Below are 23753 nucleotides of genomic sequence, written 5' to 3'. Positions count from 1 at the left end.
AAACAAAGAAATCGAAAGAAGTTCTTTCAACTTTTTGTTAACACTTTTTATTTCAAATTGCTCTACAATCTAATTATCAATATAATAAAACTAGGCCTGTACGCAGCATATGGTCATGGTAAAATCTGTTGTGTCAAATTAGGCAATTCCTTTGTCATTGTCATAAGCACAAACACCTTCACCCAAGGTTAGATTTAAATATCGTCCTTTACCTTATCGCTAACGTTACCATTCACAGTTAAAATACCCCATTGTCAGTCAGTCTCTACCTGGATGACACCTGTAATAATGGAATTACTTATTACCTCCTACAGATGATGACTGGCAGGAGGAGCACAAGCGGCTCGCCGAGCTCGAAGAACGAAAGAACGACGGACTCGGAGGTTTAGGACTAGGGGGACTAGGGATGGGGGGAATGGGAGGAGGAGGAGGAGGAGACGCTTCCACCGTTCACCTCCCTCCTCCCGCCAGTCGCATCCCCCACCCGTCGTCCCTCCCCCCACCCCATAACGCCCTCTCTTCGATTCCCCCTCCGGGCCTGGAGGAGAGGGGGGGAGGCGACCTAGCCGAGTCCCTAGCCATGTTGATCTTAGGGGCGGACCCGGCCATCGCCAGCGTGGGTGGTCCAGCCGGGCCTGGTGACCGGTCCAGTGGTCTCCCTCCTCCCCCCTCCATGCAGCAGCAGCACCACCAACACCACCACCCCTCCCAGCTCCCTCCCCACCACCAGCTGAACCCGTCTGGGCTGCCCCCTGGCCCACCGCACCCCTCCCTGCTTAGCTACCAGCAGCATCAGCACCTCATACGCCGAGGGGCGGCCCCCATGCAACAGGTGAGACAGTCTAGTATATTATACTGTAGTAATCATTGTATCTTGTGCAGTGGTTCTCAAACCTCTCCTGTGGACCCCCAGCCGTTCCATGTGATTGATCTATGCCAGAGTTGGGTACACCTGATTCAACTTGTCAACTAAATATCAAGCTCTTGACTAGGTGAATAAGGTGAGCTGGTTCAGGGCTACACCAACATTTTGAAACGTCTGGGGGTCCCCAAGGAGAGGTTTGACAACCACTGATCTAGTATACTGTAGATCTGTATGCTACAGAACTACGTAATAGGGTTTGGAGAAGGAACTATCAGCTCGTTCAATGAGGGACAAATTATTATTAATTATGCATCACTAGTGGAGCGGCGCCTTCTGACACGCTTTCTCTGCCTCTGTCTTTCAGATGAACTCACACAATATCTGGGAGAACAACATGGGATTTGGGCCTGTGAGCGTCACCCCTGGACTAATCACTCAAATGGAGGTAAGACACCTGCCGGTTTTGAAACAGGCTGTAACAGGGATGTACTTCCTGAATTTGTCAAATAAGAACACTGCTTTTCGGTTGCAAACGGTTTAGCTACGTTGTGCCTTGCTGAGCATGGCCCTGTACTTTACATGGAACAACATAGCTGCCACATTTGCCCTCTGAATGACTTACCAGATCTTGTTTAAAGCAATTGTATGAATTATTATTCTCTTTCTTCCCCGTCTTTCCAGGACAGTCCACTTATGTCCATCATCAAAGAGGTGGGGCTGCCCAATCGGCCTCCGCCAATGATGAGCGAGGATGGGCGGGACTTGTCGGAAAGGGCCCCCCCGCCTCGCTCGTCCTCTCCCGTGATTGGTAGCCCACCAGTGAGGGCGGTGCCTATCGGGACTCCGCCCAAGCAGCCGATGAGTCATGCTATGAATCATCAGCAGCAGGTCAGTGGGAGAATTCTGCCATTTCTCTCCTTTCTCCCTCTTTTTAGTCATTCCGTTAGGGATCATTATGGACTGTTCATCTTCTCTCTGTATGCAAAATACTCCTACTTGTATTAAAAATAGTTATTTGTGTAGTTTTGGCTATTTCTTGTAATCTGTGTATGCCCTTCTCTGTGTGGTTTTGTATAACATGGCTTTATTCTGCAGAAGTAACAACTGTTTATAGTTATTACACCAGTGGTCTCAAACTTCCAGTTCATGGGCCACATCTGGCCCCCGAGTCACACTATGGTGGCCCGCGGGCCTGGAGTTTGAGACCACTGTATTAGACAATTAATAAGTGCTTGCTGTTATCCTCCTGTTTCTGCCTCTACTCTCTTCCTAGCTGTTGCAAAGCCGGAGTTAACCCTCTCTCTGTGTACAGTTTAGGCTAATTAGTTGTATTGAAACCTTCTCCTTCTCTCTCCTGTGTGTGTGTTGCAGATCCACCACCCCACCGCCGTTCATGTGCGAGCCCCGGTCCACCACCAACACCGCTACCCCCCTTCCTTCCCCGAGCGCATCTCCCCCAACACCCTCCTAAACATCGCCGTGAGTCTCCCTGCCTCCCTCTCTACTTTGACTACCTCTCCGTCCTTCCCTTACTTTATTAGGTAGGGCATGTGAAGTTGAGGAATCTAAAGTTTTATTTTGGCGGTCTGAACAGATGTGGTGTTTTTCACCAATTGTCAACTGAGTGTTGACTTTTCATGGTCACTTACTTCCGTGAGGGTAAAAAAATTATAAAAAAAAATACAAAATAAATATTATTCCATAGCAGCTAGCTTGGCTCATGGATGGACTCTCTCTTGCTCACTGCAGATGCACGTTCCAGGTCAGTGTTGGTTCTGTAGGGTTCTGAGTTGGTTCTCTCTCTGTCTGTGTTAGAACTCTCCTCTGTGTCGTCCTCCGTTCCCGGCTGGAGTGGGTCCCGTTCTGTCCCAGATCCAACGCGCCCAGATGCTCAACTCTCAGGTGAGACTCAACCAGTGGTGACCCGTCATTAAGGGCAGGTGGGGCAGAGCCTGTTTAGCATGTTATTTTGGCATTCAATTAGTACATGTCACATATCAGTTTGCAAACAATGTAAAAAAAGATATATATAATTGAGTTAATAAAGCCGCATACAAACATGGTCTCTTTTTTGCTTTCTTGAGTAAGGCAGCTCCAAAATGCAGTGCTTTCTGTGGTGGTGGTGGTGGGGCAGCCAGCGGAAAATAAGGCGCGTAGGGTTTGGTAATGTTCTCTAGTTGCACTATGATTGGCTCAGTGTTCTGTCTCTGATGGGGACACTACGTCACCGCAAAATCTACGGGGAGAGCTCGAAAATTCAAGCCCCTTGGGTGCTGCTATAGAGCTACGTTAGAAGTGCCCATCCAAGAAGGCTCAAAGTCATTGGCCACAGATAAAATGACGTCAAATCACGTTATATCTACAGTAGCTTTGGTTGGACTGATCATGTCAACATCATACTTTCACAATCTTAGCTAGCAGGCTAGCAGTCATCATCATGAATTAAGTCAAATCTACTGGCAAATCCTTTTCAATCCTTGTCATATGAAGACAAATTATAAATAAAACGTATCGGTGCTCATCGGCCATTGGACATAAACATTCCACAACAAGTTGGAAATCGCAAATTCAACAATGAGTGGTTTGGAAGGAATCAGTGGCTAACTGCAAGCATTGCAAAGCAATCACTAGCCTGCTATTCAGTGGAGTGGATGTGTGGTCCAAGTCTGTGTTAAAGGGTCTCTTTTCCAAGCTTAAAAGGATATACATTCAACATTGGCCATGCTGTCAATCCAGCATGACTTCTGCCGCTTTCAAAACAACTGGAAATTCGTACCTGGGAAATCTCAGACTTCAGTGAGTTCAAGACAACTGGGAACTTGGGGGGGAAAAACGAGCTCCAACTGGGAAAATATGTTTTGAACAGTGATCCAACTCGGAATTTCAAGTCAGGAACTCTGGCCTCTTTCTAGAGCTCCGACCTGAAGATCAACCCTGTTTTTTTCCAAGTTCCCAGTTGTCTTGAAAGCACCATAAATCCAGAGAATGCCGGACTTTGATGACCAAGTTTGATGACAAAATTTGTCCACGAAGGACCGCCGCGCACCTTCCTGTTCAAGTGAGCACAGCACAACAAGGTGAGTCCAAAAATGTATTGTATGCTACTGCATAAATTATCTAAAATGCCAGGAAGAAATGTATACTGTAGCTAACATTTACATTTACGTCATTTAGCAGACGCTCTTATCCAGAGCGACTAACATGAGCAATTGGGGTTATGCCTTGCTTAAGGGCACATCAACAGATTTTTCACCTAGTCGGCTCGGGGATTAGAACCAGTGACCTTTCGGATACTGGCACAACGCTCTTAACCACTAAGCTAAGAAAGTAAAACTAAGTGTATGTTGTGTAGTAAGCTGTTAGTAGCCCATGTGACTCACCCTAATAATTTGGTCCCTTTTCCCATATTATTTAGCCTACTGTTCTGACTTGGTGGTGCACATGTAGCCTATAGCCTGTTTTAGAGAAATGTCATCATTGAATATTGTAAGAGCTTTCATTGTCTGCTTATATGGCCCCTTTATTTATCCTATGGTTCTGACTTGGTGTACAGAGAGAATACTGTAAGAATGGCCCGTGTTCTGAATTCTGTCGCTGTACATTTCAAAAGTGCTGAACAAATAGTTATATTGACTACGTCCATCCTAGCTCGCTCATTAATGTCTTAATCGAAATTATGGATTGCCTCTTATCCGCTCGGCGGCCCCTTATGCCATAGTTTGTACATTTCAATTGTCAGTAGAAACCACATTTGTTTAAGCAAGTCAGCCATATAAGCAATGTTCTATTTTTTTTAAGGCAGTAAATGAGGCTGAATGAACTGTTTCGCTGCCATACAAGGCTCCGCTGATAGCCAGGTGCAACAGTGGTAAGGTGTTGGGACAGCTTTACGTAGGCCCTAACAGTTTGTTGGCACCGTTTGTCACCGTCATAGTCCAATTAATGTAATGTTTAGTGTTGTGTAGTGGCTGTGCTGGCATGCATAACATTTTGGGGGGAGGAGTTTGCCCCACCAAGATTTACATGCTAAAATCGCCACTGGACTCAACATCTGGACTAAACACTCACCTGTGTTCTCATCTGTACACCTGAATGCACTCACCTTGAGCCGTCTCACTCACAAATTAGGCCACCTGGGGTGTATTAATTCATAAGTGCACACCGTAGAAAAAAGTGTTGCAACGGAAATTAGCGTTTCTATAATAAGGTAATTTAGTCCCTCCCTGTCCAGACCTTTTGCTTCCGTTTGGTGCGTAGGGAATACACCCCATGCATACTCCCTATGAACAAAAATTATTCACATGTACAACATATCAATGAACTTCTATACATACCGGTATGTGAAACGGGTGTTTGCATAAACACATGAGGGAAAAATGTATTGTCTGAAGAGAGCCTTGAATTGTACACAGCATCTTGGTTCGTGCAGGTGACTGTGACCGCCTCCTCAGACCAATTGGCAGTACGCCCATAACATTGCTCCGCGAATAAAAAGGAGTATCTCAGTTTCAAGGTCCCAGCTTTGAGAGAAGAAGCCACGTCAGTCACATGCAGGAACCAACGTGAATAATGAATAATGTAAATCATGCTTATATGACTTGTTTGTTTAGAAGTATATAAGGACTGAAAGGGAACATTTTGTTAACCTCTCCGGCCGTGATAATAAAGATTGATTCATTTACATTGAGTTTGAGTCCTTAGTGGTGAATTTCCACGAAACACATTCAATGCCAGCCTCACTTCCTTTCCTCTAAAATATCTATATATTTTTTCTTTCCTTCTTTCTCTTTCCCCCTCTCTCAGGTTGCGGGCTTCCCCAGGGGCTGTCAGGGTCCCCCGTTGCTGCCTGGCGGCGGAGGCTTCAGGCCCTTCTTCGGCCAGCCCCCTCCCCACAGGATGGGTCCCCACCCCGGCGGGCCCCCTCCCAACCACAACCACGTCCCCTGTCCCATCATCCGGCACAACACCACACACCTGCACCCCCAGCACCGCCGCATGCTTACCCAGAGGATGCAGAGTAGAGGAGGGTATGTAGACTGAAGTGTGTGTGTGTGTGTAAATAATTTGAGTTGTCCCAGCATCCGCATGTCTCCTCCATATCCATCCACAGTGCTGTTGCCATAAACTGCCTTACGGATTTCCTTGAATTGCTAATGCATTACGTTCAGCTAACCTGCATCTGAAGCAGCTGTGGAACCTCTTTCTCACTTTGCCTCCCCTATCTTCTCTCTCCCCCCAGTGAGCGTGGCGGGCGTGTGGGGGACTGGCGGAGCAGGGACCCCTACAGTAACTTGATGACCCAGAGGGAGAAGGAGTGGGTGGCCAAGATCCAGATGATGCAGCTGCAGAGCACTGATCCCTACCTGGATGACTACTACTACCAGGTCAGTACAGCCAAGTCAATGGAAAAAGTCACGGCCATGTTCATTAGGTACCAAATGGAACAAAATGGACTGAAACAGGGAGCGAGTACCTGGTCCAATAAGAAACGCCTGTTTCCATTTTCTGGTGCAAAATCTTTAAAATGTTTTTTTCCTTCTGTGTGCCTTAATGAACATGACCCCGGGTTGTATTCACTAGGCACCAACGGAAGAAAATGGATTGAAACGGGGAATGACTACCTGGACTTGGTCCAATAAATGCTTGTTGTCATTTTCCGCTGCAAAAATGTTTTGCTACGGTGTTCCCAAATGAACATGACACAGGTCAGTGCAGGGTTGTGTTCAGGAGGGCGTGACGTTCTGAACAAGGCAGATATAAACCTGACGCAACCTCTTGCAGAGATGCATGTCCACTCTACACAATCTGTTTCTATCTGATCGTTCCATCTTCTGTCCTACTTAACAACCTAGAATGGGGTTAAATAGAAATGTAATTTATAGAGCTGACACAAGTCCTTACATTGACAGAAACGCATGTTGGTTCTACATATTGTATTTCTATCTGATCGTTACCAGCCTAGACGGACCAATCTAGAATGGGAGAAGGAGGGAGCATGTCATAAACGAGATCAGGATGTACTCCAGGGAACAACTGTTCCAATCCTGTCATTCAGATTCTTTATTAGTTCCACTTGGCTGTCTACCTCAGTCTAATCCCTGTTCACCTCCTTCTAGGGACCAATAGGTCTCGCTGGCCTTTGTGGTCAGATTTCCACATTTTAATTGAGTGTTAATAACATTTTAGTATGGATTATCCTTATACATTTTTATCGGCTTTCTATGATTAGGTCACTTTTTTTTAGTAGTTGTCCCTGTTTATGGTGCATTAAATGTTTAAATAAATGGATGCTTATTTTGTGTTGCCCGGCAGAATTACTTTGAGAAGATGGAGAAGAGGCAGGAGAGAGACAGAGACGGCGTGAGGAAGGAGCACACCACCAAACTCATCACCCCCCAGGTGGCCAAGCTGGAACACATCTACAGACCAGGTAACACACTGTCACATTAATGATTATTACAAAACTAGGATGATTATGATACATAATCAGTTATGAAATCCATACCTGAGTTCAAATATGATTTGTTCCCTGGTGTGCCACATGGTCAGGGTTTGCACTTTTGGGACTATTGCATTGGTTCCTTTGCACCAGGCAAGCTCAATCAAGTATTAGAAAGAAAACAATGCTATTTTAACCCAGGTCTGATTTAAATGAATAATCATCACATCACCTTTGTGTGTTTTTGAGGATGTATCTGTAACATACGTGTGTATCGTTTTACCCCCACAGTGCAGTTTGCAGGCTCGCTGGGTAAGCTGACTGTGTCCAGCGTCAACAACCCCAGGAAGATGATCGACACGGTGGTGACCAGTCGCACTGATGACGAGGTACTTGCTACACACACACCACAATCTCTCAAAACTCCTGTGTCTCATGAGTTCTGCCATTCTATCTCCTGTTTTGTCTCTGACGTATGTTCCCTGTTCCTTATCACGCTTTGTATTCTTGTTATATTGTTTTGTCTCGCTACTCCAGATGTTACTGTCAGTTGTTTTGGTCTATCCTTCCTGTATTGATATGGTGACAGGACAACATGAGTTATTTTCAGGAATTTATCTACTGAAATAAAACCGTTATTATGGGTACTATAGTACAGTGGTTCCCAACCTTTTTTGGGTACTGTACCCCTAAAACACTTTGACCTGACTGAAGTACCCCCTCATGCGTGTGCGACCGGCGTGATTCCTAGATTAAGTGTAAATTTGACTAAATTAGGTTTAATATCAATATTATTTGTCTGTCATTTAACTGAATGATAATGTATTACTATAATATTACTAATGTACTCCTAACATCAGTTTAATCTTTTTTATAGGATTTCTTCATACAAATTATACAAACAAAGATCACATTTTATACACTTACTCCCAATACATGTAACCCATATTTATAGACTTGTGTATGGCACGAGGACTCTCCAATCAATGAGAAACTTTACTCTGTCTCTCACTTATTAGCTTTGTCAGTCTTGGGGGCTGTGTGGCAACAGCAGTGATCAGGCTTTTCTCCAAGTCGAGTATGTTCTTGTGCAGGGTCTTGATTAGGGTCATGGATGTAGATTAAAATGGCAGCAGTTCATTTGGTGTATGTTTCCCCAAATCAGGATATTCCTTCTCCACATTACACCAGAACTGTGACACTCTTTTCTCTGAGTACCTCCTCTTCAGGCCACGATCTGAGGACACATACAGAATATTTGTTTGCAGTCTGGTAGGACTGTTGTTGGTACTGTCAGTCATGAAAGGATTACTCACCCAGTCAAGTTTAGCAGACTTTTTTTCAATGTAAGGGAGTTGAACTTAGTTTGGATAAATGTGAGCTTACTATTTGCACCATAGAAGCTCTATCAATATCACCTGTAGAAAGGTAGGTGTCAAGCTGCTGGAAACAACTTATATCCCCATCTTCACCTTTACTCTCCCAGAGTTTGATCTTCTTTATGAATCCACACACTTTGTCATACATGTTTAGCATGTGTGTGTCTTTGCCTTGCAGTGTTAGATTCAGGTTGTTCGGTTTGCTGAACACATCAGCAAAGCGGGCTACCCAGTCTGTGCCCTCGAACACGGGCACAAGGGGGTGCGAGTGCTCAGACAAATCACTTACTTTGGCCCCGCAGCTCAAAAAGCCTCTGTAGCGTTTTCCCTCTGGATAGCCAATGGATGTTGGTGTGAAGCAGTAGCTGTTGGTGCTCAGTCCCACTGTCATCACAGAGCCTTTCAAACAGTCGGTGATTCGGAGGACTGGACTGGATAAAGTTAATCACTTTTACTGCATTTTTAAAAACATAATGTAACTCAAGACTCATTCTCTTGCTGGCCAATGCCTCCCTGTGAATGATAGTGATTCCATTCAATGTCCGGGTTTACTTTCTTTGTGGGCAATTAATACTTCCACTCTCCCAGTCATTGATGCCGCACCATCCATGAACACAGGATTTCCAATCCAGATTGTGTCCTGAGAAAAAGCTGTCAATAACGTGAAACACTTCATCACCTATAGTTCTCCCCGTTAGCTTCTCACAGAACAGAATGTGCTCATTAATTTCCGAAATGTCTCTGTATCGTACAAACGCAATCAACTGGGCTTCCCCACTGACATCCGTCCATTCGTCCAACTGCAGCTCAAATAACTGGAATTTAACTTTCCCACCACTTGATCAACAATATCAATGCCCATGTCATCGATTTTACAGCATACCATGTTATCTGACAATGGTACAGTCTTCAGTGCATCAGCTGCTGTCTTATCAATCATAGTTTCAGTGAGGATAACAGCAGCAGGTAGAATTAACTCCTCAGATATAATGAATGGCTTTTTTGACGTGGCCACAAGTAGCGAAATAGCATATGAAGCCTCTCCAATGCTTTGGTTGACACAAGTTGTTTCTTTAATTTATCTTGACTTCCCTTAAATTCTGACCGCTTTCTATGGAAACAGGAGGTGAAACTGAAGATACTATTCATGAAATTTACGTTATTTTGACTTGAGCTAGTGCTGCTACTGCTGCTTGAAACTGTGCGTTTCAGCCATTGATCCATAGCTAGTTTCTACTCAAAGCTATCTGTTAGCTGAAATGGTGAGCCACTAGTGTGGAGCAGAGGATCACGTGCACTTGGCATGAGCAGAGGATCAACAGGAGGCTAGAGGCCAGGGAGACCCAGCAATGCGCACTGAAATGAAAGTAAAAAAGAGTAGGACTATAGATATAAACTAGAGATTTCATACCAGTGACCTCAGTAAATGTTTTCCTGTCTATTAAGATTGAATTAACTTGAACATAAAAATGTGTATGTATGTATGTGTACATACATACATACATACATACATACATACATACATACATACATACATACATACATACATACATACATACATACATACATACATACATACATACATACATACAGTGAGGGGGAAAAAGTATTTGATCCCCTGCTGATTTTGTACGTTTGTCCACTGACAAAGACATGATCAGTCTATAATTTTAATGGTAGGTTTATTTGAACAGTGAGAAACAGAATAACAACAAATTAAATCCAGAAAAACGCATGTGAAAAATGTTATAAATTGATTTGCATTTTAATGAGGGAAATAAGTATTTGACCCCTCTGCAAAACATGACTTAGTACTTGGTGGCAGAACCCTTTTTGGCAATCACAAAGGTCAGACGTTTCTTGTAGTTGGCCACCAGGTTTGCACACATCTCAGGAGGGATTTTGTTCCACTCCTCTTTGCAGATCTTCTCCAAGTCATTAAGGTTTCGAGGCTGACGTTTGGCAACTCGAACCTTCAGCTCCCTCCACAGATTTTCTATGGGATTAAGGTCTGGAGACTGGCTAGGCCACTCCAGGACCTTAATGTGCTTCTTCTTGAGCCACTCCTTTGTTGCCTTGGCCGTGTGTTTTGGGTCATTGTCATGCTGGAATACCCATCCACGACCCATTTTCAATGCCCTGGCTGAGGGAAGGAGGTTCTCACCCAAGATTTGATGGTACATGGTCCCGTCCATCGTCCCTTTGATGCGGTGAAGTTGTCCTGTCTCCTTAGCAGAAAAACACCCCCAAAGCATAATGTTTCCACCTCCATGTTTGACGGTGGGGAAGGTGTTCTTGGGGTCATAGGCAGCATTCCTCCTCCTCCAAACACGGCGAGTTGAGTTGATGCCAAAGAGCTCGATTTTGTGATTGATTGATTGCTTCTGTGGACAGGTGTCTTTTATACAGGTAACAAGCTGAGATTAGGAGCACTCCCTTTAAGAGTGTGCTCCTAATCTCAGCTCGTTACCTGTATAAAAGACACCTGGGAGCCAGAAATCTTTCTGATTGAGAGGGGGTCAAATACTTATTTCCCTCATTATAATGCAAATCAATTTATAACATTTTTGACATTAATTTTTCTGGATTTTTTTGTTGTTATTCTGTCTCTCACTGTTCAAATAAACCTACCATTAAAATTATAGACTGATAATTTCTTTGTCAGTGGGCAAACGTGCAAAGTCAGCAGGGGATCAAATACTTTTTTCCCTCACTGTATGTGTGTGTGTGTGTATATATATATATATATATATATATATACATACTCAGCAAAAAAAGAAACCTCCTCACTGTCAACTGTTTATTTTCAGCAAACGTAACATGTGTAAATATTTGTATGAACATAAGATTCAACAACTGAGACATAAACTGAACAAGGTCCACAGACATGTGACTAACAGAAATTGAGTAATTGGTCCCTGAACAAAGGGGGGGTCAAAATCTAAAGTAACAGACAGTATCTGGTGTAGCCACCAGCTGCATTAAGTACTGCAGTGCATCTCCTCATGGACTGCACTAGATTTGCCAGTTCTTGCTGTGAGATGTTACCCCACTCTTCCACCAAGGCACCTGCAAGTTCCCGGACATTTCTGGGGGGAATGGCCATAGCCTTCACCCTCCGATCCAACAGGGCCCAGACATGCTCAATGGGATTGAGATCCAGGCTCTTCGCTGGCCATGGTAGAACACTGACATTCCTATCTTGCAGGAAATCACGCACAGAACGAGCAGTATGGCTGGTGGCATTGTCATGCTGGAGGGTCATGTCTGGATGAGCCTGCAGGAAGGGTACCACATGAGGGAGGAGGACGTCTTCCCTGAAATGCACAGCGTTGAGATTGCCTGCAATGACAACAAGCTCAGTCCGATGATGCTGTGACACACCGCCCCAGACCATGATGGACCCTCCACCTCCAAATCGATCCCGCTCCAGAGTACAGGCCTCGGTGTAACGCTCATTCCTTTGACGATAAACGCGAATCCGACCATCACCCCTGGTGAGACAAAACCGCGACTCGTCAGTGAAGAGCACTTTTTGCCAGTCGTGTCTGGTCCAGCGACGGTGGGTTTGTGCCCATAGGCAACGTTGTTGCTGGTGATGTCTGGTGAGGACCTGCCTTACAACAGGCCTACAAGCCCTCAGTCCAGACTCTCTCAGCCTATTGCGGACAGTCTGAGCACTGATGGAGGGATTGTGCGTTCCTGGTTGTTGTTGCCATCCTGTACCTGTCCCGCAGGTGTGATGTTCGGATGTACCGATCCTGTGCAGGTGTTGTTACACGTGGTCTGCCACTGCGAGGGCGATCAGCTGTCTCCCTGTAGCGCTGTCTTAGGCGTCTCACAGTACGGACATTGCAATTTATTGCCCTGGCCACATCTGCAGTCCTCATGCCTCCTTGCAGCATGCCTAAGGCACGTTCACGCAGATGAGCAGGGACCCTGGGCATCTTTCTTTTGGTGTTTTTCAGAGTCAGTAGAAAGGCCTCTTTAGTGTCCTAAGTTTTCATAACTGTGACCTTAATTGCCGACCGTCTGTAAGCTGTTAGTGTCTTAACGACCGTTCCACAGGTGCATGTTCATTAATTGTTTATAGTTCATTGAACAAGCATGGGAAACAGTGTTTAAACCCTTTACAATGAAGATCTGTGAAGTTATTTGGATTTTTACAAATTATCTTTGAAAGACAGGGTCCTGAAAAAGGGACGTTCCTTTTTTTGCTGAGTTTATATACACTGCTCAAAAAAATAAAGGGAACACTTAAACAACACAATATAACTCCAAGTCAATCACACTTCTGTGAAATCAAACTGTCCACTTAGGAAGCAACACTGATTGACAATACATTTCACATGCTGCTGTGCAAATGGAATAGACAACAGGTGGAAATTATAGGCAATTAGCAAGACACCCCCAATAAAGGACTGGTTTTGCAGGTGGTGACCACAGACCACTTCTCAGTTCCTATGCTTCCTGGCTGATGTTTTGGTCACTTTTGAATGCTGGCGGTGCTTTCACTCTAGTGGTATTATGAGACGGAGTCTACAACCCACACAAGTGGCTCAGGTAGTGCAGCTCATCCATGATGGCACATCAATGCGAGCTGTGGCAAGAAGGTTTGCTGTGTCTGTCAGTGTAGTGTCCAGAGCATGGAGGCGCTACCAGGAGACAGGCCAGTACATCAGGAGACGTGGAGGAGGCCGTAGGAGGGCAACAACCCAGCAGCAGGACTGCTACCTCCGCCTTTGTGCAAGGAGGAGCAGGAGGAGCACTGGCAGAGCCCTGCAAAATGACCTCCAGCAGGCCACAAATGTGCATGTGTCTGCTCAAACGGTCAGAAACAGACTCCATGAGGGTGGTATGAGGGCCCGACGTCCACAGGTGGGGGATGTGCTTACAGCCCAACACCGTGCAGGACGTTTGGCATTTGCCAGAGAACACCAAGATTGGCAAATTCGCCACTGGCGCCCTGTGCTCTTCACAGATGAAAGCAGGTTCACACTGAGCACGTGACAGACGTGACAGAGTCTGGAGACGCCGTGGAGAACGTTCTGCTGCCTGCAGCATCCTCCAGCATGACCGGTTTGGCGGTGGGTCAGTCGTGGGGTGGCATTTCTTTGGGGGGCCGCACAGCCCTCCATGTGCTCGCCAGAGGTAGCCTGACTGCCATTAGGTACCGAGATGAGATCCTCAGACCCCTTGTGAGACCATATGCTGGTGTGGTTGGCCCTGGGTTCCTCCTAATGCAAGACAATGCTAGACCTCATGTGGCTGGAGTGTGTCAGCAGTTCCTGCAAGAGGAAGGCATTGATTCTATGGACTGGCCCGCCCGTTCCCCAGACCTGAATCCAATTGAGCACATCTGGGACATCATGTCTCGCTCCATCCACCAATCCCACATTGCACCACAGACTGTCCAGGAGTTGGATGCTTTAGTCCAGGTCTGGGAGGAGATCCCTCAGGAGACCATCCGCCACCTCATCAGGAGCATGCCCAGGCGTTGTAGGGAGGTCATACAGGCACGTGGAGGCCACACACACTACTGAGCCTCATTTTGACTTGTTTTAAGGACATTACATCAAAGTTGGATCAGCCTGTAGTGTGGTTTTCAACTTAAATTTTGAGTGACTCCAAATCCAGACCTCCATGGGTTGATAAATTTGATTTCCATTGATAATTTTTGGGTGATTTTGTTGTCAGCACATTCAACTATGTAAAGAAGATGAGATTATTTCATTAATTCAGATCTAGGATGTGTTATTTTAGTGTTCCCTTTATTTTTTGAGCAGTGTATTTTTTGCACGTAAAAAAAAAAAAAAAGTCCCACGTACCCCCTGTTGGGAAACACTGCGGTAGTACATTATTCTACACCTCTAACCGCTCCCTCTGTCCCACGCAGGAGAAGAGAGAGAAACAGGTGTGGAATAAGAGACGGCAGATCCTCTACACTGTGGAGAAGGTAAAGTGAAGGAAGGGGAGGTTTACTCGTTGTCTCTACAGCTCTGTGGTTGTATTGTTTGTGTTGATTATATGTTACCTTGATTTGAACGTCCTCTGCCTGTTTTGAACTCTGCAGTGCTCTCACTCCAACATTGATTATGTCTGTATACACTCCATTATCTCTTTGTAACCATCTTGTGTTAGATCCTTCTTGTGTAGCTAGCTAGCAGTTACTATGTGCCTAAATGTTGGTGATGCCTATACAATTATTGGGAGCATATATAGTGTGCAACTATCTTTATTAATTTATTATATATATATATATATATACAGTGGGGGGGGGGGGGGTATTTAGTCAGCCACCAATTGTGGAAGTTCTCCCACTTAAAAAGATGAGAGAGGCCTGTAATTTTCATCATAGGTACACGTCAACTATGACAGACAAATTGAGGGAAAAAAATCCAGAAAATCTCATTGTAGGATTTTTAATGAATTTATTTGCAAATTATGGTGGAAAATAAGTATTTGGTCACCTACAAACAAGCAAGATTTCTGGCTCTCACAGACCTGTAACTTCTTCTTTAAGAGGCTCCTCTGTCCTCCACTTGTTACCTGTATTAATGGCACCTGTTTGAACTTGTTATCAGTATAAAAGACACCTGTCCACAACCTCAAACAGTCACACTCCAAACTCCACTATGGCCAAGACCAAAGAGCTGTCAAAGGACACCAGAAACAAAATTGTAGACCTGCACCAGGCTGGGAAGACTGAATCTGCAATAGGTAAGCAGCTTGGTTTGAAGAAATCAACTGTGGGAGCAATTATTAGGAAATGGAAGACATACAAGACCACTGATAATCTCCCTCGATCTGGGGCTCCACGCAAGATCTCACCCCGTGGGGTCAAAATGATCACAAGAACGGTGAGCAAAAATCCCAGAACCACACCTAGTGAATGACCTGCAGAGAGCTGGGACCAAAGTAACAAAGCCTACCATCAGTAACACACTACGCCGCCAGGGACTCAAATCCTGCAGTGCCAGACGTGTCCCCCTGCTTAAGCCAGTACATGTCCAGGCCCGTCTGAAGTTTGCTAGAGTGCATTTGGATGATCCAGAAGAGGATTGGGAGAATGTCAGATGAAACCAAAATAGAACTTTTTGGTAAAAACTCAACTCGTCGTGTTTGGAGGACAAAGAATGCTGAGTTGCATCCAAAGAACACCATACCTACTGTGAAGCATGGGGGTGGAAACATCATGCTTTGGGGCTGTTTTTCTGCAAAGGGACCAGGACGACTGATCCGTGTAAAGGAAAGAATGAATGGGGCCATGTATCGTGAGATTTTGAGTGAAAACCTCCTTCCATCAGCAAGGGCATTGAAGATGAAACGTGGCTGGGTCTTTCAGCATGACAATGATCCCAAACACACCGCCCGGGCAACGAAGGAGTGGCTTCGTAAGAAGCATTTCAAGGTCCTGGAGTGGCCTAGCCAGTCTCCAGATCTCAACCCCATAGAAAATCTTTGGAGGGAGTTGAAAGTCCGTGTTGCCCAGCAAAAGCCCCAAAACATCACTGCTCTAGAGGATATCTGCATGGAGGAATGGGCCAAAATACCAGCAACAGTGTGTGAAAACCTTGTGAAGACTTACAGAAAACGTTTGACCTGTGTCATTGCCAACAAAGGGTATATAACAAAGTATTGAGAAACTTTTGTTATTGACCAAATACTTATTTTCCACCATAATTTGCAAATAAATTCATTAAAAATCCTACAATGTGATTTTCTGGAGGAAAAAAATGCTCATTTTGTCTGTCATAGTTGACGTGTACCTATGATGAAAATTACAGGCCTCATCTTTTTAAGTGGGACAACTTGCACAATTGGTGGCTGACTAAATACTTTTTTTCCCCACTGCATATATATTTTACATATGTAACTAGTTACTGCTACCTACTCATAATATTCTCTATGAAGCTCCGCACTATTATTGATGTTACCACGGATCCCCCTAAAACACTCTTGTAGCACTCTTGAGAGCTTGGCACTCTGGGGACCCTAACACTATCTCCCTCCCCCCTCTCTCTTTCGCCATCAGATGTACAGTCTGCTGCTGGAGGTGCAGGACTTTGAGAAGCGCTTCATGCAGACGCCGGAGGAGCAAAGAGAGGCCCTGCTGGAGCGGCACAAAACCCACACCCTGCAGCTCTACAGCTCCCTCAAGGAGAAGGAGTGGGACGACAGGTGAGCAGGGACCAACATTCACTTTTTTTGTCACTGTCCCGGTCGGGCCATTTGGCCAAAAACCTACTGGCTTGAACAGAATTTCTACTGGCCCGGACATGGGGTAGTTAAAATGCATTAAGGTCATGCAGGGCCTATAGGTTGGCATGCTTTCTCACTATATGCATCTTGTAATATTGTTATTATGGTGTGAAAAAGCTGTGTAATATAATTTAGGCAATGTAAATCATTACATTGTATTAGTTGCAATAATTGTTGTTTCTAAAGTCATTTTGAGATTATTATTTTTTTTACATCTCAAAATAGGACGCTGCCCTTTTAAGACTATTGAGTTCCAGAAAATAGATATTGATCTGGCTCCAGTAGGCTAGTCAAGATGAATGCTAGGCATCTTTTTGTAGCTTTCTTTTAGCAGTCTATCAACAGTAGCCAGCAGTAGGTTCACTATTGAAGGTTTACTTTTGCATATCACTTCCCTTAAAATAAATACACGTATTTTTGCTCTGGTCAGCTTGCGTGTGCTGTGTGAAGGTATCAACTCATATTCTGCTTGAGCGGTTGTGACTTGCGGGAGTGTGGTGGTCCTTGAATGAACGGCCAATTATTTTGCTTGTAGTTTTCAATGGTAGACTGCGACAGAGCAGGTAAATGTTGAACTGGAACGCAAAAATGCGCTGAGAAGTTACTGGCCCAACGTGCCAGTGACTGACGAGATCCACTGGCCCGACACATTTTTACTGGCCCCGGGGCAGCGGGCCATCGTTAACGTCGTAGCCTGGGTGAGGAAGGAGATGGAGGGAGGGAGAGGAGGGGAACGTGGGTCCCTGAATTCTAAATCGACCCCTAGTTCCTCCTCCCTAGACACTTGTGTAGATCTGAAGGGTTATGATAGGTGTAAGAAATGTCTATTGCTTATACCGATCCAATCCTTTCAGATCTACATGAGTGCCTAGGGTGAAGAGGCTAGGGAACGATTTGGAATTAGGGGGAGGGAGGAGAGGAGGGGGTGAGAACATGACCCCCAAACCCTGCAGCTCTACGAACCAGCAGTCACCAATGTTCACTGTTAAAAGTTTCAAGTAGTCAACTATTTGGCAGAAACCCTAGTTGTCCCGAAAAGCTTTGCTTCCCCCATCACTAATATTCACCACACTCACTCTCCTCTTCTCCTCCATCTGTCCCCCCATCCTGCAGAGTGAGTGACGAGCAGTGTCTGTTGATCATGTCGGTGCGGAAGGGAAAGCGCCTCATCTCCAGGCTCATCCCTTTCCTGCCTCCGCTGCAGGCCGCCACCGTTGTCATGGGGATTGCCCGGAACCTGCCCGCCCTGGCAAAGAAAGACAAACAGGACCAGGTATAGATAGAGGCACGGTTAGCGTCGTGTCTTTATTGCAGAGCATAATGTTCTCAATGAGATGCTCAAGGCCACAAAGAGACGCGCACACACACACACATACATACATACAGACTCACCTACATAGATGTATATAATGCTCGTAAGTGGTCTATAATTGCTTCTCCCCTCCCCCAGGTGCTGTGCTGGTTGGTGGAGCCCATTGCCGTGGTGATCTCATCCCTATCTAGCGCCGTCCTCACAGACTTGCTGCAGGAGCTGCAAGGCAGCGAGGGTCAACTGTCCAAAGTGTTGCAAAATAAGGTACATGCACTGACCCACTATACAACCTGTCTGTTGTTAGAATGATGCAAAATAGTGCACCTTACCTTTCTCTGTCCAGCAGTGATAATGGTTAAGGTTCAATTACTATAAATAAGGCCATGATGGCATTGATGTTATGAAGTCAGTGCACTCACTTTTACTGACTCCATCTCTCCTTTTCTCCTCTCTCTCCATCCTCCCAGTTTGGTGTGACGCTGCTTTACCTGATCCTGAGTGAAGGAGAGAGAATGCAGAGCTCCGACCCCAACTGTCAACTCATGGATGACAATCGATGGTGAGCACAGCCCTCCTTTTACTAGTCAGAAACCGGTGTGTGTGTTTGGTGATTGGCTAAATTTAGAATGACTGTTAGATTTTACATTTATCAATATTGGCTAGTATTGTTCTGTCAGAAAAGCTAAAAATAAGGTGCCAGTAATAGCTAACGATGCATGGTCGATGTCTCCACCTAGCGGCAGGTTTTGGAAACACACACAGCAACTAGAAACCTATACATCTCTTTTTGATGTTGAAAACACAAAGGTTTGTTTATTGGGTACTAATTCTCTCTCCACCTTGTCTGTGTCCTTTTGCTTTTGCTTTCCCTCTCTCTCTTCTCTCTCCCAGGACGGAGTTGGTGTTCTCTGTGACCAGGGAGCTGCTCAATGTGCCCCCCTCGTCCCTGTCCCCTCCTCTCTTCACCCCTCCCAACCTGCTCTCTCTCTTCTCGCGCTACGTAGACCGACAGAGGCTGGAGCTGCTGCAGGAGAAGTTACAGTGAGTAGTCTCACGCATCCTTAGCCCAATTTCAATTCTCCCTGAAGTGTGCTCTTCCTCACTCCCCTTTTAATTATTTGAAAAGCATGGGGGGTAAACAAGTTCACATGCACAATGCCTTGGCGCTTCTTCAGTACATTGTGTTAAGGTGCTGAGGGTTGTGAGTTCACGTCCCAGTCAGAGGTGGAATTTCCACTCTGTGGTCACTTCAGGGAGACTGAGGGCGGCAGTTAGCCTAGCGGTTAAGAGCGTTGGGCCAGTAACCTAAAGGTACCTGCTTCGAATTCCTAAGCCGACTGGGTGAAAAATCTGTCTGTGCCATTGAGCAAGTTAAATCGCTCGGAATAAGAGCGTCTGCGAAATTACTAAAATGTGAAATGTAGAATGGGATGAATTGGAATTAGGACACGCACTCCCCTATCTACTTTCTCACAATAACCCCTCCGTCCTTCTCTCTTTCTCAGGATCTCTGCATTGTCCAGGTAGAAGTGACTCCAGACATCAAGAAAACCCCAGTTGAAGCGTATGTGTAAGCGTATGTCTTTGTGTGTGGGTGCACTCTTGTACGTGTGTGCACAGAAGAGAGTAGGATGTCTACTAGGGTTGATAATGATTTTAATCCAGCAGAATCTCTTGTCAGTTTTTTCTTTGTGTCCATTAGGTGTGTATGCGTGTGTGAGTGAGCGAGAGAGCTATGAACGGAGAGAAAATAAAATCAGCTTTTTTTATTATCTTGTTAACGTTGATGCCTGTGATAAAACATCAAATTAAAAGTATTTCTATTGTATACAATTGTTTGTGCTGGATTGTTCACTCTTCATCTCATTTGTTAAACACTTGCAACCAACAAGGTGGCGCTACCAACGCCAGGGTTCCTGCAAAGGGCACATGAAAGTGTATGCACTCACTCTACTATAAATAGCTTTGAATAGAAGGATATGCTGAATTGCATATATTATATTGTTAGAATCATTCATTTATCATTCAATAACCTTGCCTGTCACTTACACATGCTCGATGAGATTGTGTTGCAGGATTCCCATAAATAGTCATACTGTTGCATCAGAGAAGCTGGAAATATGATACCCATAGGCCCCTTTCTGTGTTTGCAAACATTGCTGCACTAGGGCAACGAGTGCAAGTTGGTGGCATTTACATGTTGCCTATGAGTGGATTGTAATTGGATTTAATATGTGTGTCATCATTGCAAATCAACTGCATTATACTTAAACACTTCAACCAGTAAAATGTCTCTTTGGCTAACTTTTGCTACAGCCTATGTAAATGCGCGGTATCATTCTAGCTAACAACTGCTGCATCCAAAATATAACCTTAGAGACTGTTAAAACAATAATCAAAACAACATTGTAAGCCTATGAGAACCCAAGAAAGTAATTTTGTTTAGAAGTAATAACGAAAATCTAGGCTATGTTGAATGGGCGCAGATGGCGATGGCTTTCTTTATGCAGGCAGAAGTCGCGCGCGTCTGTGTGTCGTGTGCTGAAAAGGGGCCTATGTTAGCCCATAAAGACAAACAGTACATGGTCAATGTCTCCTCCTAGCGGCATGTTTGGGAAATGGCCACATTTTATTTATTTTTATTTTATTTAACAAATGAGCCCCACATCTAGAAAAGTTCACCGGACTGCCCCGAAAGTGATATTCCAGTCAAAGTAGACTCATATTCTGTATTTCTTATAGACTCTATTACATAATTACAATTTGGAGGTCTTTCAAACTAATAAATACAAAAACGGACCTTCCGAATACGACGTATTAGTGTAAACACAAAAATGCAATTCAGGCGGGGTCATCAATGTGCATGTGAGTGTAAAATTATCGTTTAGCCACCTAGCTAGCTAATTAAACGTATTTTATGCCTAGCAACATTTAGCAGAATTTTTTTTTAAAAAGCATCGCCCGAACAGGGACTTGAACCCTGGACCCTCAGATTAAAAGTCTGATGCTCTACCGACTGAGCTATCCGGGCTCTTAGTACTATGGGACACGTATGGTATTTTAACAAATATCTAAGACGCTGTTCCAAGCTCGTTTCATGGCCAGCTGAGGCTATCGCTCAATTGTCGAGGTAGTGCCACCAGGAATTAACAAGTGTTGCGTATTCGGGGATCCTTTTCTACCAAAAAATGAACATACTCGCCGACACCGACCCTGTATCGAATCCTGACATGTCTGCTGTATTTAGCTTTGAATTGTTGTTTTTTATGCTTTCTATTCCTTACGGTGAAAACACAGAACAATTACAACGTCTTTGGTGTTGAGAGTAGAAAAGCATCGGGCTTCTTCCGATCATCCTCGGAAAATAATCTGAAACACAACCAAAACAAACAGCAAATGCATCCAACAAATTTGTAGAGTCACAAGCTTGATGTGATCATTGCGTGCTAGGAATATGGGACCAAATACTAAACTTTTGACAACTTTAATACATATAAGAGAATTTGTCCAAATACTTTTGCTCCCCTGAAATGGGGGGGACTATCTACAAAACGTGCTGGAATTTCTAAACGCTTCACCCGATATGGATGAAAATACCCTCAAATTAAAGCTGACAGTCTGTTGGAGTACAGAGCCAAAACAACAACAAAACATTTCACTATCCCAATACTTTTGGAGCTCACAGTATATTTAGTTTGTATTCCAACTCTTTGCTTCTGCTGAGCCGTTGATCATCATGACTCTCAGTTCCACTTCATTACACATAAGAGTCATTGGACGAAGGCGTCTTCTGTACGGGGGAGTTTGGTTAAGAGCCCCGATGCTCGGACTGAACATTAACACGCATCGCTTGCTGTGCGGTTTTGGAAGCATAAACTTATCTTTCATATCAGCGAGAAATAATTTCCACAAAAAAAAGGTTAAAACCCTATAAAAATGATACTCACCTTTATATGGTTTGTGTTCCCACACCACCATATCTCCATGTTACAGAGCGTGTTTATGGAAAACAGACGGAAGACTACCTGTGCTAAAAAGCTATCTGCGTGTCCTAACACCTGTGTGTAAACAGAAGACGGACGCAACAAACATGTTGTCACTAAAAAAATACGGTAAGTGTACAGTAAGTATTCGGCTCTTTTGGCTTCAAAGGCAATTCACCACTAAACAGAACATGTAAAGTCCTTGGACTATACGGAGTAACGTTAGGCTCCTTTAGTCCATTATTGGGCTACCTCTCAAAAGTGCAGTGAAGTTTAAAAACATCACAAATAAAAGTAACACCAAAAACACAAGGCAAGTGGTAAACAAATATTAAAAGGTACAAAAGTAGGAGTAAAACTAGCAGTAACGGTATCTATTAAATGTGCTATGTCAACAAGTAGATAAAGTGAGCAGTACAAATAAATTGTAATAAATAATAGCAGCAGTTATGGGAATGAGTGAGTGAGTGTGCGTGCGTGCAAGGGCTGCGGCTTTTGTGGAGTGATAGGTAAAGATGCTTTGTGGGTTACAACTTGTCAATGTGTTCAGAGGGTCCCTGATTTGAGCCCAGGTTGGGGCTTTTCAACAGTCTTATGGCCTGGTGGTGGATGCTCCGTTACAGTCTGCCCGATAGAAGCAGAGAGAACAGGCCGTGGCTTAAGTCCTTGGAGATCTTCTGGGGGACCGTGCAGCTGCCTTTACAGGCGTTGATGCAGCCAGACAGGATGCTCTCAATGGTGCATCTGTAGAAGCTGGTGTCTTAAAGGACAAGGCTCCCATCTGACAACTTTTTGAAGATGGGCTGCACCATGTCTGCTATGGAAATAAGGGGGGAGTTTGTAATCATGAGTATAAGATGTAAAATTTTAAACAGTGAGCAGATTGGATGTATAGATGGAACATTAAATGAATGGCGTCTAACCTTTACCTAACATCTTAGCTTGCTCAGCACATTAGAACACACACACACAAAAGCAAGTGCATGTTTATTCAATATCAACAGCTTGCTAGCTAGCCACAGAAACGTTTGTTAAGTAATTTCAAAGTATCTAACGTTAGCTAGCTGGGTGTGACCTACATGTACAAATTACCTCGACTAACCTGTACCCCACACATTGACTCGGTACCGGTACCCCTGTATATAGCCTCATTATTGTTATTTTGTGTTACTTTTATTTTTTCATTATTTTATTTTTTACTTCAGTTTATTTAGCAAATATTTTCTTAACTCTTTCTTAAAACTGCATTTTTGGTTAAGGGCTTGTAAGTAAGCATTTCACGGTATGTGACAAATACATTTGATTTGATTTGACAAAACATAGGCCTACTATGAAATCACACTTTATGATATCAGCCAAGTATGGAAATATTGGGGCTGACATTCTACTATTTTGATGATGATGTGGACAAACTATTTTCACAACCTGTCAAAACACAGCTAGCTACTGTTACTGTAAGTACTGTAGCTAGCTACAATAAGTTGTTAGCCAACTGTACAAACGTGATGTAGCC

The 23753-nt window shown here is 44.3% G+C and overlaps 1 protein-coding gene across 1 annotated transcript in view; it reads left to right on the top strand.

Moving 5' to 3' along the window:
* The window catches only part of patl1 (PAT1 homolog 1, processing body mRNA decay factor), a 28959-nt gene extending 8869 nt beyond the window's left edge, over positions 1-20090 (top strand). The window contains exons 3-18 of the mRNA XM_084155336.1: positions 315-832; positions 1230-1310; positions 1547-1753; positions 2237-2344; positions 2681-2767; positions 5669-5892; positions 6105-6249; positions 7178-7295; positions 7596-7693; positions 14580-14639; positions 16719-16864; positions 18059-18218; positions 18396-18521; positions 18725-18816; positions 19149-19298; positions 19763-20090. Of these exons, the coding sequence (XP_084011462.1) occupies positions 315-832; positions 1230-1310; positions 1547-1753; positions 2237-2344; positions 2681-2767; positions 5669-5892; positions 6105-6249; positions 7178-7295; positions 7596-7693; positions 14580-14639; positions 16719-16864; positions 18059-18218; positions 18396-18521; positions 18725-18816; positions 19149-19298; positions 19763-19784 (2342 nt within the window). The 3' untranslated portion in view covers positions 19785-20090. The remainder of the gene's footprint in view (positions 1-314; positions 833-1229; positions 1311-1546; positions 1754-2236; positions 2345-2680; positions 2768-5668; positions 5893-6104; positions 6250-7177; positions 7296-7595; positions 7694-14579; positions 14640-16718; positions 16865-18058; positions 18219-18395; positions 18522-18724; positions 18817-19148; positions 19299-19762) is intronic.
* Positions 20091-23753: the final 3663 nt, after the last annotated feature.

The sequence above is a fragment of the Coregonus lavaretus genome (genome assembly GCF_964263955.1).
Source record: "Coregonus lavaretus genome assembly, chromosome: 38".
Classification (NCBI taxonomy): Eukaryota; Metazoa; Chordata; class Actinopteri; order Salmoniformes; family Salmonidae; genus Coregonus; species Coregonus lavaretus.
This window is presented reverse-complemented; position numbering and strand designations above follow the sequence as displayed.